This window comes from Struthio camelus, chromosome 1 (genome assembly GCF_040807025.1).
Source record: "Struthio camelus isolate bStrCam1 chromosome 1, bStrCam1.hap1, whole genome shotgun sequence".
Classification (NCBI taxonomy): Eukaryota; Metazoa; Chordata; class Aves; order Struthioniformes; family Struthionidae; genus Struthio; species Struthio camelus.
Window position 1 is genome coordinate 135106102 of NC_090942.1, and position 16243 is coordinate 135122344.

General features: G+C 39.2%; 1 protein-coding gene across 2 annotated transcripts in view; it reads right to left on the bottom strand.

The window, feature by feature from the left end:
• Positions 1–16243, bottom strand: part of PDK3 (pyruvate dehydrogenase kinase 3) — a 59286-nt gene that overhangs the window by 19786 nt on the left and 23257 nt on the right. For both annotated transcript variants that reach the window (XM_068917414.1, XM_068917423.1), the window contains 2 exons: positions 10703–10774; positions 1969–2153 (listed from right to left, as the gene is read on the bottom strand). In XM_068917414.1, the coding sequence (XP_068773515.1) occupies positions 1969–2153; positions 10703–10774 (257 nt within the window). The remainder of the gene's footprint in view (positions 1–1968; positions 2154–10702; positions 10775–16243) is intronic.

Genomic DNA, 16243 nt, shown 5'->3' on the forward strand with positions numbered 1-16243 from the left:
CTTCTCCCTCCCATTATAGCTAAAACTAGTTAATATAGAAAAAGAGGTGTGGGAGGGTTAAGGGGAAAATCTCCATTTCAAACTGGACTACCAAATTAGATACAACTAAGTTGTAACATGCTTCATTCATATCATTATGTCAGAACAGGAGCAGATGTAATAATGGAAGTGTCAATAAAAAGGACTGAGGAACTGTAAGACAGCATTAAAAGCCTTTTACACTCACCTAAGCTGCAATTTCACAGTCGGCAGAGAGGTCTCTCTCTCAGGTTCCTCCCTGACTCTCAGCAGCACATTCCCCACTCCCTCCTTTGCACAAACTCTGGCACTCACCAGACCCTTCACTGACCCAGCTTAACTCTTAAAAAAGCAGAAATATTTTATACTTTTTTTGCAGGGGTGACTTTCTCCTGTTTTAGCACATTAGTCAACGCTGATAAAGAAACAGATGCAGCAGGAGATAAGTAAACGGCAAGATGGAAGATTTTCCTATTCCAGTGATGGCAAGCTAATGCACTGGCCCACTGCACTTCGTAGAATTGCACCATAAGAAACAAGTTGGTCCATAATGAATCAACCAGAATTACAAAGTACATAAAAGCCTGTTTCCAAACTCCGCCTTCCAATTGCTTTTTCTCTTGTCAGTGTTTCAAGATTAATATTTGCCATCACGGATAAATCGCTATGGTTGGTTAGCATAGAGAAGTTCTACTAGTTCAACTGAACTTTAAGCATCTGTCAGCTGGTCTAAGTTTCAAACAGTTACATACATGAGAATGTCCACAGGGAAAGCAGTTTCCGTGTAGTGAAGTACATTTAATATTTTAGAACCAATGCAAATAATGTTCATACTTGGTCTAGAACTTCTGCCAGGATGTAGCTTTGACTTACTGTTAGCATTCTTCTAAGAGGGTCTTTTGACTTGACTTGTTTTGTTTGTCATTTGTCTACCCAGATATAAGTAAAGCAAGAAGCATGTTTATCTCACCTCTTATGTTTTGCCGCATGCAAGTTATTTGTAGACACATAATATGGCATTTGCTGATCACAGAAAAGGTTATTAGAAAGGCATATAGCTTACAGGAAAATACATTACACTATTCCAGTTTTGTTCCCTATTATCCGTAGCGCACCTCTATTTCTAAGGGCTCATAAAAGCAGAATACCAGGCAGTGAATGAAGCTCTAGAGCTAAAGGTAAAAGACGCGCTATAAGAGATGACAATATTGACCTTAACTTTGTGCAGATCACTTTCTACATAGTGGCACTGTCTAGTTATTAGGAGCTGTGCAAGTAACTCCTTTCCCTCTGTAATACGAATGTATATTAAAAAAAGTAAATTTATTAGTAACAATACCAAGCAATGAAATAGAACCTAATGACAAAGGATGACTAATTTTAGCATTTATTCATAAAATGGCAGTGGGAAGTAGAGGGATATAAAGGTGATAATTCAAAACTTAAGTTAGAAATACTCAACTCAGTCAACTCCTTTAGAAGGCAAGAAAAAAAGCCCAGATAAGTTGCTGAAAAATAAACAGTAAAAATACATATAGCGTACAATCTCTTCAAAATCTTTGGCAACCTTGGGTTTGAGGATGAAACAAACGTCAACTTGACAAACAATGCTGACAGATCCGTGAGTAGAAAGATATAGCTGCTCTACCACTACCTAAAAATAGTTCATGCGTTACTATGCAAGGCGTCTCTGCCAAAGAGATTAAAAAGTGACAGCCACACTGACAAAGCCTGACAATTCTGGAAGAAGAAGTTCTGTTGTTTTGAATTCATTTCTGATAACTGAAAAAAGTACAAAAATAACTAGTTGCCACTATATCCTTTAGCATTATTAGTACAGAATAGTAAGAGTTAGTCATGAGTATGAAAAATACCAAAACAAAGCTGTATCTTCAGGTTTACAGGCGATAACTAATGAGGATCTCAAAGATGAAAAAAGCAATTACTTACTGTGTTGGTTAATAAGCATACGGAAAGAGATGCGGTTGGTGTAGAATCTATCTAGAAAATACTGGATGTTACTGCTAACAAATGGATCAAAGCCATATTTTTCCTTGTATTCAATCACCCCTTGCGCCATGGTGGGAACCACATCATTGTGTCTGTTCCTGACTTTAATTAAAACATCTAAAAAGCTAAAGGAAACAAAATTAGAAACAAAATGTTAAGAGTATAATTAATCTCAACTTCTGTTTTCAACTCCTCACAGTATAAGCATTTTATCTGTTATTTACTATCCCTCCCAATCAACATAAAATTATCAAAAGGAGAAGTCAAAATAAAGCAGTACCTAAAAAAGACTACTTAAAGAGAAATTGAATATCAACCTCTCACGAGGGTGACACATTTAGGGCTTCAAATTCAATTCTTCTTCCCCAAAATATTCCTTTAAATTAAATTTTTCTTCACTATCAACTCAGAACAAGCGATTTGCTTTTTTATATGCACCCTAGTAACTCTCATATCCTTAGCATCCAACAGTGGCTGGCAGACCAGAGATACAACCCAGAGAAAACAGTCTGATTACCTTTCACAATCTCCTGAGAGGTTTTACACTCCATACTTCCCTCTAAACCCCTAACCACCTACAGTTAAATTTTAGAATGTATTTCCTTTACCTGGCCTCTACTCTGGTAAGTTTAAACCCCAAGATAGGTAATTATCTGTGTGACTTGTGTTCAGTTTCCTTTTACACCACTGGGTGGCAGAACTCATACAACAGTGCCTTTTTTGTTTTCTTTTCTTTTCCTAAGGGCTCTTCCCTGCAGTAGGTCCAAAAGTTTTAGGATATAACTTCCGTGGCTTTTAACAGCACCTATTTTGAAATAGCTTGGAGAATTCTTGTTTTTCCTGTCAAGGCAGCGCAACACTTATGATCTTCAAAGTGCTCATCCTTTCTTTTCACGTGCAAACTCACACACACTTTAAACAGCATTTTAATAGCCCTTGAAAGCCTAGACGTGGAAAATCAGCACTACTCAACTCTGCTACGTTCTCCAATATTAACCGATTATGAACACCATAATGATTACATGATCTTCTTAAAAAAATACACACAGAATAAAATGTAGATTTCAAAAGAAAGTAAAATTTGTTAGCCTATGCCTAGATCTGCAAATCTACAGATCTCTTAAAAAAAAAAAAAAACTGCAAAACATTCTCAGCAGATATATAATGAACACAGAAAATATGATAATGTACTATTTTATTAGAAGTACAATATACAACAATTAAGGAAAGCACATTAAGACCAAAGTAAAAGATTACCAATTTGTCACCGGATTTAAAGCTGATCCTTCCTTCCTTCTCACAACCTGTTGTCCTAGGTGACTGTTTGAAAGTAAAACATACCACTCTTAACAAGTGATATGCTTTTAAAATGATTTCTCCCACTCTAAGTTGCCAGCTGCAGAGGAATGTAGGATTCATCTTTAGGATTCATCTTTAACAGCTTTTCTGCCATCCTCTGTCGAATCACCAGTTTTTGCAAGTGTATTAACAAACAACTCATTAGTCTTGCAAAACTGCATTTCATTGCATACAAAAGGGGAAGTCTTAACCGCCTAATTTCCCACTCTGCGGATGTTCACAGTACAGAAAGACTGTTCTTACCTACTTACCAATCTTGCTGACAGGACACGTTAAACTATTTCAATGCTTAAAAGGTTTGCAGACTTCTTTATGAAGTCTTGATTCTGTGTGGTCTGTGACCACCCAAATCAAAGAGTTAAATGATAAGGACACAGATTTCAACAGTTCACTTTTCTCCGTTTCACAGCTGAGACTGGCAAAACAATTTTAGTTGCAGAAGACACAGTAGTATAAAATCTTGTCTTCCCTGCTATTAATGGTTTTTAATATGTCATGTCAATGACCATGCTGGTTTAAAAATTAATTCCTCAAAACAAACCTTTTATTCTATAGTACCAGAGGTCAAGATACACTGGTATGTTCAACCCAGGGAGACTTTCGTCTGCCCCTACGTCCCAGCTGGGGCATTTACCCACTTCCCTCAACTGGAAGGTTTACAGCCTCACTGGAGCCAGTAGCGTTAGCTTTCCAGACAAGACTAGTGCCTAGCTGTATTCAAGCTTTTTCTCTGTTTCAGAGCAAAGAGATTAACTTAAAACAGAGCTGAGAAGCAATATCAACAATCAAAATATCTAAAACCCAATAACTAATAGCCCTGTCTACTGATTTATTTGCTGGCAGCTTTCCTTTTTGTTTTTAAGTAGTCCCACTATCTACAATATACGCATTACTGTGCTTACGCGTTCCAAGAGGGCAAGCTCTTCTCTGATATCCCACTACCAAAACGCTTCAAGGCACAAAGCATGCCAGACAAGCAAACAAAGGGCTAGGACGTTTGCCCAGCACAGAGCAGCAAACTATAGCTCAAGTTCAAACAAGTGCAAATACACACAGTAAAGGAATTCTTCATTATTACAGAGATATGATGGCCTCCTGCTCTGTTTTCAAAGACGACTGATTTCACTCAAACGTTTGCATGAACTAGATGCTTTTCAAGGACCACGCATACGGAAGCATATACGCATATTGCAAAATGGTGAGGCAGGAGTCAGAACTAAATGTCTCCTTAACCTTGCCATTCCTTTCCCCACCTCCTCCACACCCCCCCACATACCCAAAAGGCACCTGAAGCTTCTACTTGCACCCATACTGTGGGAGAAGGCATCAAGGAATTTTTAAAATGCTTTCATGGCATTGGCTAAGAAAAATCAACTGCGGGATAGTTCTGAAAATTTTATTTAACTTTCATTTTAACTTTATTTAATTTGATTTTTCAAAATGTTGTGTATTACATTTACAAAACTACAATGAATAAATAATGCAGTTTGAAAGATGAGAAAGTATTAATATGAAGCTATTTCAGCCGAATGAGCTTCAGGGGGTTCTGTATTAACAGACCAATGTTTGAGGCATTTGCATAGCTACTAAATAAACGAAGCCCACAGATTTCTGTAGAGACAATTAATGAATGTCGCAAGTTATTACCTAACTTGCTAACGACTGTATGTACTACTCTGTTTTGATCTATTGCAGTAGAAGAAAAGGAGATAAAAACATTTTTCAATATAAAAGCAGAAGGAATTTTTCTACGCCCATTTTATGGGCAGAGAGAAAAGAAGTCAGTCATGGGCAGACAGTCAAAAAACCCATTTTAAATGCAACATATCTGCAATGGGTTTTTTGTTTGTTTTGGGGTTGTGTACATAAGGTTTGGTTTGTGTTTTTTGTTTGTTTTTTAAGAAGTGCTAGCTGGTAGTTGAGCATCACCACAAAGACAAGTCCACACTCTGGAAGATTTCTCTAGTAGAAAGTGTAGTTACTTTAAAAGTAATATTAAAAAGCATTATAAAAGTACTATAAAAATAACATTGCACCTTACTTTAAAGTAATATAATGGCATCTTCTTAATCAAATCCACTCCAACACGTACTTATTTCAAACTGCTAACAGAATCACTGCTTTAATCTTAATGCTGCAGAAAGACTATTTCTTTTTCTTTACCAAGCTTCTTCTGAGTATGTTATGTATATACACATTCACACTGCTACCTCTTTAGTTGCTCTCAGTTCCAGAAACCGGCCCTCCAACACACCCCCCTCCCCCAACCACCAGGAAAGAAGGTAGAAGACAGACAAACATCAGCAAAAAAAACCTCACTGGTACAAGGGGGCGGGGGTAAGCTGGTTTTGAATGTACCTGTGAACAACACATTTTACAAAACCTTCAGTTTTCGAAAAACAGTTTCTTCCTTTGTGTGCATTGACACCACGGGAAATTCCAAACACCCCCGTCAGCTTACACACACTACCAAACGTCAGCACCTTATCTTAACAGTTCTGCAATCACGCAGCCGGACAGAACTGTGGAAAGCTTTCCACCTGACTACTCTACAGCTCAAGGAAAAATATTCGTGCTATCAGAAATGCAGAGTTTTTTGAGCTTTTGCCATACGCCCACATGACTGACAGCAACACTGACCTGACAACCGTGTAGCAGCAGAACCACCATAATAAAGAAACCAAAGCACCTCTAAACCTCTGCATCACAGAAATACTGTGACAGGAAGTCCCTTTAAAGGATTCTGTCCAATGTACATGAAAAGGCAAAATTCAGGAATGTACACATATCTTCAAATTCACGTACTGAGAGTTGACATAAATTGAGCTAGCTTGACAAGCAATTTTTCAGCATCAGCATTAGTTTAGTCTCTGCTGACATCTGCTCATCCCCTCCACCGTGCTGGCACCACTGCCTTTGTAAGCCATGTGGTGCAGTAGATCATGGACGAATATGACTGTTTTTCAGCTAAATCAATTTCCCAATTCACTTCACTGCACGGCTTCACAGACAGCTATGTCAGTACATGGACAACATCCATAATCCCAGGACACTGATATGTAAAGTGGTGTCCTCAAGAAGACCACCTTGAATTCTTAGAATATCTGAACAGGTTGCCCAGACAAGCAGACATGTGGCAGAAATAGTCAGAGGACATGTTTATATATACACCACAAAAGAGTGTGTAAAGAGGATCTCTAACAAGAAACAAGCAATGCAAGCAGAGAAAGGCAGAGAAACAGAACGCTCCAGCTCTTGGGAAGCCATGCCTGAGCTCTGAGCATCCAACCTGGCCTGGTTCCAGGCTCAGTGCTCAGCCAAAGAGACAACCCAGGCCCTGTCTTCAAAGACAGCTGGAAAACTTTCAGAGCTCTTTAAGAAGGGTTAGAGTTGACCAAGGAATTCAAAATTCCCCAGTCTGCCGCTAAACAAAACAACAAAACCATAAAAAACACCTTTGCCGTGACAAAAAGAAAGTTTTCCATAGCTGTTGGCAGGGGCTTGAGGCAGCTAAGTATCTGCACTGGAAAGATTCATACTAACAACAATAATCACATCATCAAGTGACTAACACTGGAAAACTGGCACATAACAGGACTACAAGACATCTATCTCTGAATATCTGAATACAATGATATTGGTGACACTACAATATTTTCTTTGCTTCTTGGTAATCAAGGGCAATCACAGAACCAAGGCAGGGTACACCTGTGGATATCAAACCTCCTTACAAAACAGCTTGGGCTCCTTTTCTCTCTTGAGATATTGTTACCTTGACTATCAGTAAGAGAAGCTGAGGTCGACCTCAGCTGACTAGAAGATCAACAGGGTGCTCATTCCACTACCAAAAATCAACTCTAGAAGTCTTCACGTTTTTCGAGAGCCTAAAGTAGACACGGCATTCAGCTCCAACCAATAGCTCTCGGGGCAGAAGAACTTTAATCCAAGGCAGTCTCAGGTTTTCAAATACTAGTTAAGTTAAAGGAAGAACACACGAGCCCATTATGAAACACAAGTCACCTGATACCACACAGGGCACTAACAAGGATGGGCAACACTATGTCTGAAGCCCCAGGGATGGAGGTTTGGGTCTTACGGCTTTTCTTTTATCTAAAGCTAGCAGCTACAGCTCATAGCAGGAGCAAGACTCCAACTGGGAAGAACCAAGAGATGGAGCAGGCTCCAACCCCTCTTTATACATCACTATATACATGGTACACTAAGAGACACATACCACAGATACTGTTAGGATAAGAAAGTTTCTGGTTCAAAGGACTGGGCACACTTCATAGTGTAAACTTCCACATGTCCTTCTCTAAACAAACTGGCCTGGTAAAGAAAAGTACTATTCCTATTCATACATCACTAAAAACACGACCCACAAAGTTGCAGATAATGAGTCAAATTCTGTGATACATGGAATCACAAAAGAACAGAAAAGTAATATGTAAACATAACTGAACTCTTGGAACCCATTTATTTTTCCATTGATAAAAATGCTCATTAACCAGTAGAGTTACCAGTATTCCCAGTTCTCCTCCAACCACAAAGATATAAAAGCAGAACAGGGCTAAACGCCTGCAACATAGAATACTGGTAAAGCAACTGAGTAATTTTTTTGTTAGCTTTATTCTGCTGGGTTATTACAAATGAAATATGGACACAGCTGTTAAAAGTATTTTTAAAAGACTCAGTTTGCCAAGAATATTGAAATAATTGCTAATTACAGCTCAAGATCTAATTAAACAGCATAGCCTTCAGAACATTAGGAAGAGTTGACATGCAAAGAGCAGAAAAATTAGTGCGACTTTCTAATCTTAGGTAGCCTACCCAATATTGTCAATGAGAATAAATTTGATCTTTAATCAGATAAGTTGGGTTTTGTCTCTCTCTTCACGGTCAGAGTCCCTAGCCGGACTTTAGCTCAGTAGGTAGCAAAAAAGTTACCAACATCTTTATTTAATTATAAAGACATATAATACTAAAATGGTAAGGTTTCAAAGATTTTGACAATTATTCTGAATGAGTAAATATTTGGTACATTATACTAATTTAGAGCATCTCAAACAAAATTTCATATTACAGTAAAACAATATCAAGAATGCCCACTGTCCATATGACAAAGTCAGGTAATACATCTAGTAATTATGAACAGATTCCAAAAACAGGTCCCCAAATTGCTCAACTTTCTAAAATATCAAGCATTCTTAAAACAATCAAATATTTTGATCTGCCTTAAACCTCTGAAGTCCACAAAAAGCTGAAATTCAGTTACCTAAATACAGAACATAAACGTTACTAGAAGCTTCATAACCACCTCGTCTCAAGCTACAATTTCAAAACATTCATAAGACCTGTGTTACATTTGCCAAGCTCATTTAGGCGTCTAAGGCAGCTTATGCTTTCTCAAAGGGTAAAAGACATCAAGTTTTGGTAACTTAATCCCACTCAAAACGTTCTTTTAAGTCAAACGGTAGGAAATCTTATTGCTAAACTAGTTGCAAACAGAAATTCTTATCCCATCAGCAAACTCAAGCTGTAAATACAGAATCACAGAAAGTAACAGCTAGAAATGGTGAAAGAGATCGTCTAATTTATCCACTATTGAATAAGCATGCCCTCTTAATGCTTATTAATAAGCATTAAGCATCACGAGAAGATGTCTAATCTATTCTCGGAAGCTTTTAATGCAGGATGCTCTACAGCCTTCTGACACTCTCTTTCAATTTGTTCTCACTAATCTTAGAATTCGTACTTTTTGCCCTGTATACGTTCTCAACTTTAATAAAAAATATCAGCTATTTTATCATTCTTTTTTTCTTTATGTAGAGTAACTGATCGTGCTTTATTACAGTGTATTTTCTCCATACTCGCAGACTGCCAGGGTCCCTCCAATCTCTTCTTTGCCAGTCTGAACAAATCCCTTTGACTTTTCTCAGAGGTGGAATTCTCCACACCTCTAATTCTTGATCCTTTTCCCTTGATACTGTCCACTTGTATTTTAATTCTTTAATAGGTAGCACCCAGAACTGCACGCCAGCTCAGGACTCGCACTGAAAAAATAGTTACTTTTCACTTGTTCAGTAACACTACAGTTGACTCATTCAGCCTAAATTCTTGTGTATCTTTCTGCAGTTCTGCCACCCAGCTAATCTGGCATCTCTGGCACTCGACTTTCTCCTGAATGCACTTTTCACTTAAAAAATAAAGTGAAAAGATCTCAGAGAATACTCCTACAGCCAAAAGAGTACACAGCCTCAAAATAGACTACCTAAAGAAACCTATACTAAAGTTAACATAACATGCCAGCTAATGAATCTAAAGCTAACACTGTTTTTCAGTTACATTAAACTAAGCTGATAAAGACAAAATACCATTTTTGCACAATATAGGCCACATCTTGCACAGAGCGTTTATTGGACTGCAGAACATTTCTATGAACATTACTATAAAAAAATGCCTGTTTTGTCAGACAGTGTTTCCAGAGCATTCAAGTTCAAAAGATAAGTTGCCCTATGAAAACTAAGCAACAGAACAAAAACATCTGCAAGAACTACTCTCCTGAAACGAAGTTGACAGCTGTATGGCAGAAGGTAAGTATAGGCCCTGTATTTTTATTTGGCTGTTACTCCCTGATAGATGCATATATGTATGTATATATACACACACACACACATACACACAGAGAGTAGTGCACCTATCTTCACTTAAACATTCTTTCGAATCTGCTTTCTCTGTATAAATTTCAGAGAAACATTCTGACGGCAATTTTATAAAGAGTTGTTGATAAAGAAAATTTGTTAAGCTTTCCTTTCGTCTCAAAACATAAGCAATCTTATTCAATGAGGTAGCTGAACGTCAGTAAGTAAAATCTATGAAAAAAGGTTTTAGATAAAAAATTGATACATTCAGCGCTTTCAATTTAAAATTTCATAGTATTAATATGGCAATATACATTACATACAATGAGGTACTGAGTTCAATAAATACTATAATGACATTCTAGTAGTAAGTATTTGCTATATGAGTATATTCTTGCAGGCACGTTGTCTTTTTAATATAGCCTCAGAGGAAGCATTGCATTCAATTTCTTAATTTATTAGATTATATATATGCAACACATCGTTTAAATACACTTTGACTTTCCATACTCAGCTCTAATTTACAATTTTGGTCTTCACTGCATGAATTCTACCTTGCAAGCAAGATCACTGTTACGCTATGGTACCAAAAACAAAACAAAAAAACCATACCACCATTTTTGAAATAGATTATTATTTGAAAATAAACTGTCATAGGAAAACAAATTACTCACTCATCCAAAACATGAGGATCCTCAGGACTTTTATTTTCATATTCTAAAAGCTCAAGAAAACTCTGCATGTACCTGAAATGATGATACAGAAAGAGTTAAAATTAAAATACTTAACTCTAAATTACTTTTGAAATTTTTTTTTAAACATTAATACTACAACTTAATCTGAAACAACAAAAGCACAGTACACAGTTCTCTGCAACGGCTAAAATGAGATGGGACACTAACAAAGGGGGGGAAAAAAGCAACTACAGTATATTATATTGAGTCAAAAAACAGTATGTGTGACTCTACACTCCACACTTCAGGAAAACTGCTTTTCAAATCAATCTGAAGTTAACAGCAGCATTCTTCCTCTTCAGTGAGGTCTGTAATTTCAGGCAACTTAGTTCATCCCTGGATCCTGATTTCCTGGTTATCCATTTTAAATAAATGTTAGTTTGCTCCTACATTCTTCACAGAGTGGATCTAGCTCTCCTTCCAAAAAATCCTCAGGCAGAGTTCCGAAGCAAGTGCACTCCAGGAACACCCCCAAGTAGTAGTGTGGACAAGGTTTTATCCAGCTGGTCCTAAAAGAGTATCCCAAAAAACTAGGCACCTTCAGACGCTCCCTATCTCCTCACACTGTACGTCACTCAGGGCATACCACACTACCTTCGATTTTGTAAAAACACTGCTCTAAGGCAGCACAGCTTCTTTAGTTCAGATACTCTGCACATGTAAAACAGTAACTGAGGCTCAGGGCCACAGAGGTACAACGCAGGACCCAAAGGAGACCTAGGGCAAAGCACTACTTCACATGGACTCAGCCAGCCTGTTCTGGAGAAAGAGGGCCCAGCACTAGTATAAACGTCACTGCTGCACACCACTTGGCCCGTAGGCCAGGTATCACTCCCTAAAGCAGGCACATTTGGCAGCAGAGATGTAGCTTTAATGATTACAGAATTTGGCCCCATTTCTTGAAGTACCTCACACAAAGTATCAGCCACAAGCATAAAACCAAAGGTAGGGAGGGTTTCAACACTGAGAAGGAGGAGATGCAATTCCTCTCCTTTTTGCCCTCCCTTTGCTCCTGGTTAAGCACCACCACTTACACTAGGGCAAGAGTAACGCTCACCAACTCTTTGTGTAAACACCCCTAAGTTACTATCGTGGCGTAACAGTCAGCCAGATGGATAGGTTTTTTTGTTGTGGTGGTAGCGCATTAGAAGAACTCATAGAAAGGCCTGACCGTGGCTAAAGCTACCACGAGAGAGATCACCCAGCCCACGTGAGGAAAAAGAGAAACTAAGCAACCAAGCCTTTTCCCTTTCAGTAGCAGCAACCCACTAATCGGCTCAAGTACCTACAGAATTGCCCCCAGGCACTGTCGTGGGCAATTTCACAACTAAATTTTACAACTAAACCTGTTCCAGTAGCAGCTCTATGTTACGACTGGCTTAAGCAGGCTATGAAACATCCTCCTATGTTTTTACGTTAAAGCGAAGCTGAAGACAGCACTGCTGCCCACATGACTCCCTCTAGAACCACATGCTGCCACTCCACCTCCCCATTTCAGTTCCAGCCACTGCAGGACAACAAGATGAACCTGATTGGCATGCTGAAAAATATTTTTCCTTTTGGGGGGCTGGTTAGTTTTGATGTGGGTCAGTAGCTGATCTTATCTCAACTGTCAGACTCAAAACAAAGGAAGCAGTGGAAGCACATGGCTGAAGGCAGAGAGTGAGCAGGACTCCTTCTCACCAGCAGTGCACTTCCTATACCTACCATGTACCTACCCTACACCTATACCTACCGCCATCCAACTTAAGTAGGATGCCTCAGTTTAGTCACAATGACAGGGTATCACAGATGATGAAAGGAACAGGTTTCCCTGAACAGCACACAGTTCTTCCAAAGTGAGCATCACTGTACAAAGCCAAGCATTAAAAAGAATCTAGTAGGACATAGTAACTTCGACCCATTACAAAGCCAACTTCACCAACCTACCGTACTTTGAAAGGAGATCCATGTCACAGATATTCCCAAAAGAATCCCACAAACTTTTGGGAGGTTTTAACCACATCTCTCCACATCCACATGGGAAACTACAATTTATGTAAGTAAGCAAGAAGCAGAAAATACTTTAGGAGACGTGCTAACAAATTGTTAAGAAACTCTTTAGTAGTGAAGTGCCCCAAGATTTGAAGTCAGGTATGAAATGGAGCCAAAATGCTTAAGCACTGCCAGGACCATTACTCTGTATCAGCACTGCTGAAGCCAAGGGAAGGAAAGAACATGAAACGGAGGTGGTCTCAACTGTAAGTGATGAAGAAAGGGACTTAAGACAGGAAACAGAACTGAGACCCGTTCTGCAAACGTTGAAAACTGGACATCACCTAATTCTTCTAGCACAGCACAGGTCCTCTTTGAAAATCCACTTACACACAGTGACTACTGTGTTGCAGGAACCTGTACACAGGGGACAAGAAGTGCTGTGCGGACAACAAGGCTATCAGGCAGAAGAGTACTAGGAAAAGCTTGTCCCTAGAAATAATGTAAAACTTCTGGAATAGTCCAGAATGACTCCAGTGGAGATGAGCCTTCCCTAGGCAAGAGAAAAATCCTCAGATTTTTCCAGACAGATCAACACTTTCAACAGGGTCAGCACGGTAACATTAGCTTCTGTCCTTCTCTTTCGGTCCTACTGCAACTGTTGCAAATGCCTACAGAAATGCTCCAAGGGTTGTTTGTCAGTTACAAATTTGGTAAGTTGCTCATGTCTCCAGCACTGCATTATTTTAAAGCCTAGCCTCTTGCAAAGCTAAAAGACTAGCAACAGTTTAGAACAACCATTACACTATCTTTCCATGAACTCAAGAAATTGTCTAGGGTCACTTCAGGGAACAGGCAGTGATTTAGAGGAGCCATAGCCTACTATCCACCACATACCTGTTCCTGAAAAGTGCAACATTTAGCTATTTGAAAGATAAAGGATTCTCTTTGGAAGGACTGCTTCATTAATAGAAAGGAGAAGGCAGGCAGGGACTTCAGAAATGCACACAATTTAACTGTACAGGGACAGTATATATGATGTGGAAGATGGAGAGGCAGGGGCAGAATCAATTTGGCAGCTCGCTTTGCAAACAAGGGAATGAAAATGAATCTCCTTTGAGAATGAGTCCTTGCATGCACACCCCTTTTAATTCTCAAGGGAAAAAAACTGCTTCACTCTCTAAACTCAGCTGCTTCATCTGTGAGACTGAACACTCAATATAAATCTTTTAGCGTGAGCATTCTCACTCCTTGTTTTGAAGAGCTACGTTTTCTTCAACACCGTTATCCTCACATGAATCGAGGTCAGTCAAGTCAAACAAGGGTAAAGGATGGAAAAAAGGCATAACGATGACAATTAGCAAAGCACAGTATTAAGCAATGGGCAGTGGAAGTCTAAAATGAAAGATGGAAGAAGTGGTGGATGAGAGGGTGCTGCTGTGACACTTTAAGGCCACAGTTCGGCTCTGCAGAAGCAAACGTTTCAGAAGATGATTTTGATTTCTTGCCAGACCAGGCGACCTAACGCAGAAGGAATGCTTAAGACTCATTGCTGTGCCCAATCTTGCTGCAGCCAGAGAGGGACAAACATTGCACTTCCACAGCCTCTAGTGAATTTATGACTCTCAGCAATGAGTTTTCACTACCTCCTTCACTGTTTCTTCAATAAACAACTCTTTCTTACCCAAGACCCTGTCAGTAAAATGAATTTGAGGAAAGAATAAGTCATCCAATCCATATTTGCCTCAAAGACAGAACTGACTTTCCGGACTTTTTCTGGGTAGCCAGAGAAAAGGGTATCATTCATGGAGCGTCCTCTCCTTGAAAATACAGTCAGGAACGAAAAAAGCCACATAAACTTGACACAGTCCAGAAATTCAACACTGTCAGGTTTGACTAGTTTCTTCACACTGTGGGCTGTAATATATCAAACAAGAAATCTAAACTCTCCAGGGCTATAACCTTCCTTTGTAGTTAAATAAATATTTGCTGTCTTAAGTTTGTTTCTGAAATTTGTTTCTGTGTGTTACAAAGGAAAACGGGCAACATACTTATTTGATTCTAAAGAGAAAAGCAATCTACCCAGCAAATAGGTGCCTGATTTCTGGGGAGCAGTCTTATTCTGTTCCTCAAATACAGGCAGATCTCTTGGCGCTTAATGACTGTGTCTACATCAGCATTTCAATTTCCAAATCAAAACTAGCAGCATGGTTTCAAAAGGAATCTCCCAAATAATCTCCACTTAATATTAAAATCCCCACATTTCGATGAGATTTGCCGAGTTGTTTTAGCACTACAAATCTGGATCTTTCAGAAGAACAAATGACAATGGAAGCTTCTGTGGATCAAAACGCTGTGAGGCTCTCTAGCACAGGCAGGGCACAACGCATGCCGGGAGGAACCTCTTGAACTGCCACAAGTTTCCTCCACACTGTAAAGTGCATCTCATGTTATATAAAGGGCCAAATGCTGTATATGTCACCAAGTTTGTCTGTCACTACCCCTCCATTCTTTATGCTCCTTCTTCATCCTTTCAGAACTTTCTCCTAGTTTGAAATCTTTTCCCTTCCAGCTTTAATTTCTGTTGCCATCCTCCCCGCTTCATGGAAGCTTTTCTCTTCCTTGTCCTTTCTTTATTTCCTTCCACACACCTTCTACACATTAGTCCACTCTTCTAATGTCATCTTCACAATGGCAACAGCAGCCCTTTTAGCCCCCTAGAACATTTAAGGGTTGCAACTCGGTCGCAATTTCCAAGGAAACTCAATTTCCAAGGAAATTCAGAAATCTGTGCCATGAGAGAATTGACTACTTCTCCAGTCACAGGTAAGTCAGAGGACATTATCAGGAGGCTGCTGACCCCTGACTGTCATCAAACAGAAACATGAAACTCTTGTTTCTGAAGGTCCAGGAAAACCACTACACTTAAAGCAACACAGCAGATGCTTTTTACTAGTAACGTCCTACTAGAGATCTTGGAACACTGGTAATCCAGTGCTCATCTGAGGATAACGCAGCAATGAATATTCCTGGTACTCAGTGTAGCCAATACCTGATTTTTATGCTGTTTTAATTTGGCTGCCCACTATTATTGGTAAGCTGTATTGAGATTTGTATACTCTGCTTGCTTATTGGGACATTGGTCCTAAAACCGCTAACCCTAGAATAATCAAACATGTCACTAATCCTTTATTGAAGGATCAGCACTTTTACTAGTGCACCAGGCAGAGGCAAGCAAAGTGTTTCTCCCATCTAATGGAGGAAGTAATTGTGCAGAAAACTGTCTTAGTCAGAAAAAGATTAAAGCAGGTTGCAACCAGAAAGAGGCAGACAAACATGGTCAGTCTTCAGTGCAACCCGCAGGCAGAACAGCTTCTGACGTCATCATGGCTATGTTGCAGGTCCAACGTAGAGCACCAGTGAGAAACGGAAAGTTTCTGAAAAAATGAAAGCTACATAAACTAAATGCTCTAAACTAAGGAAATTTATGAGTAGACTATATTCATT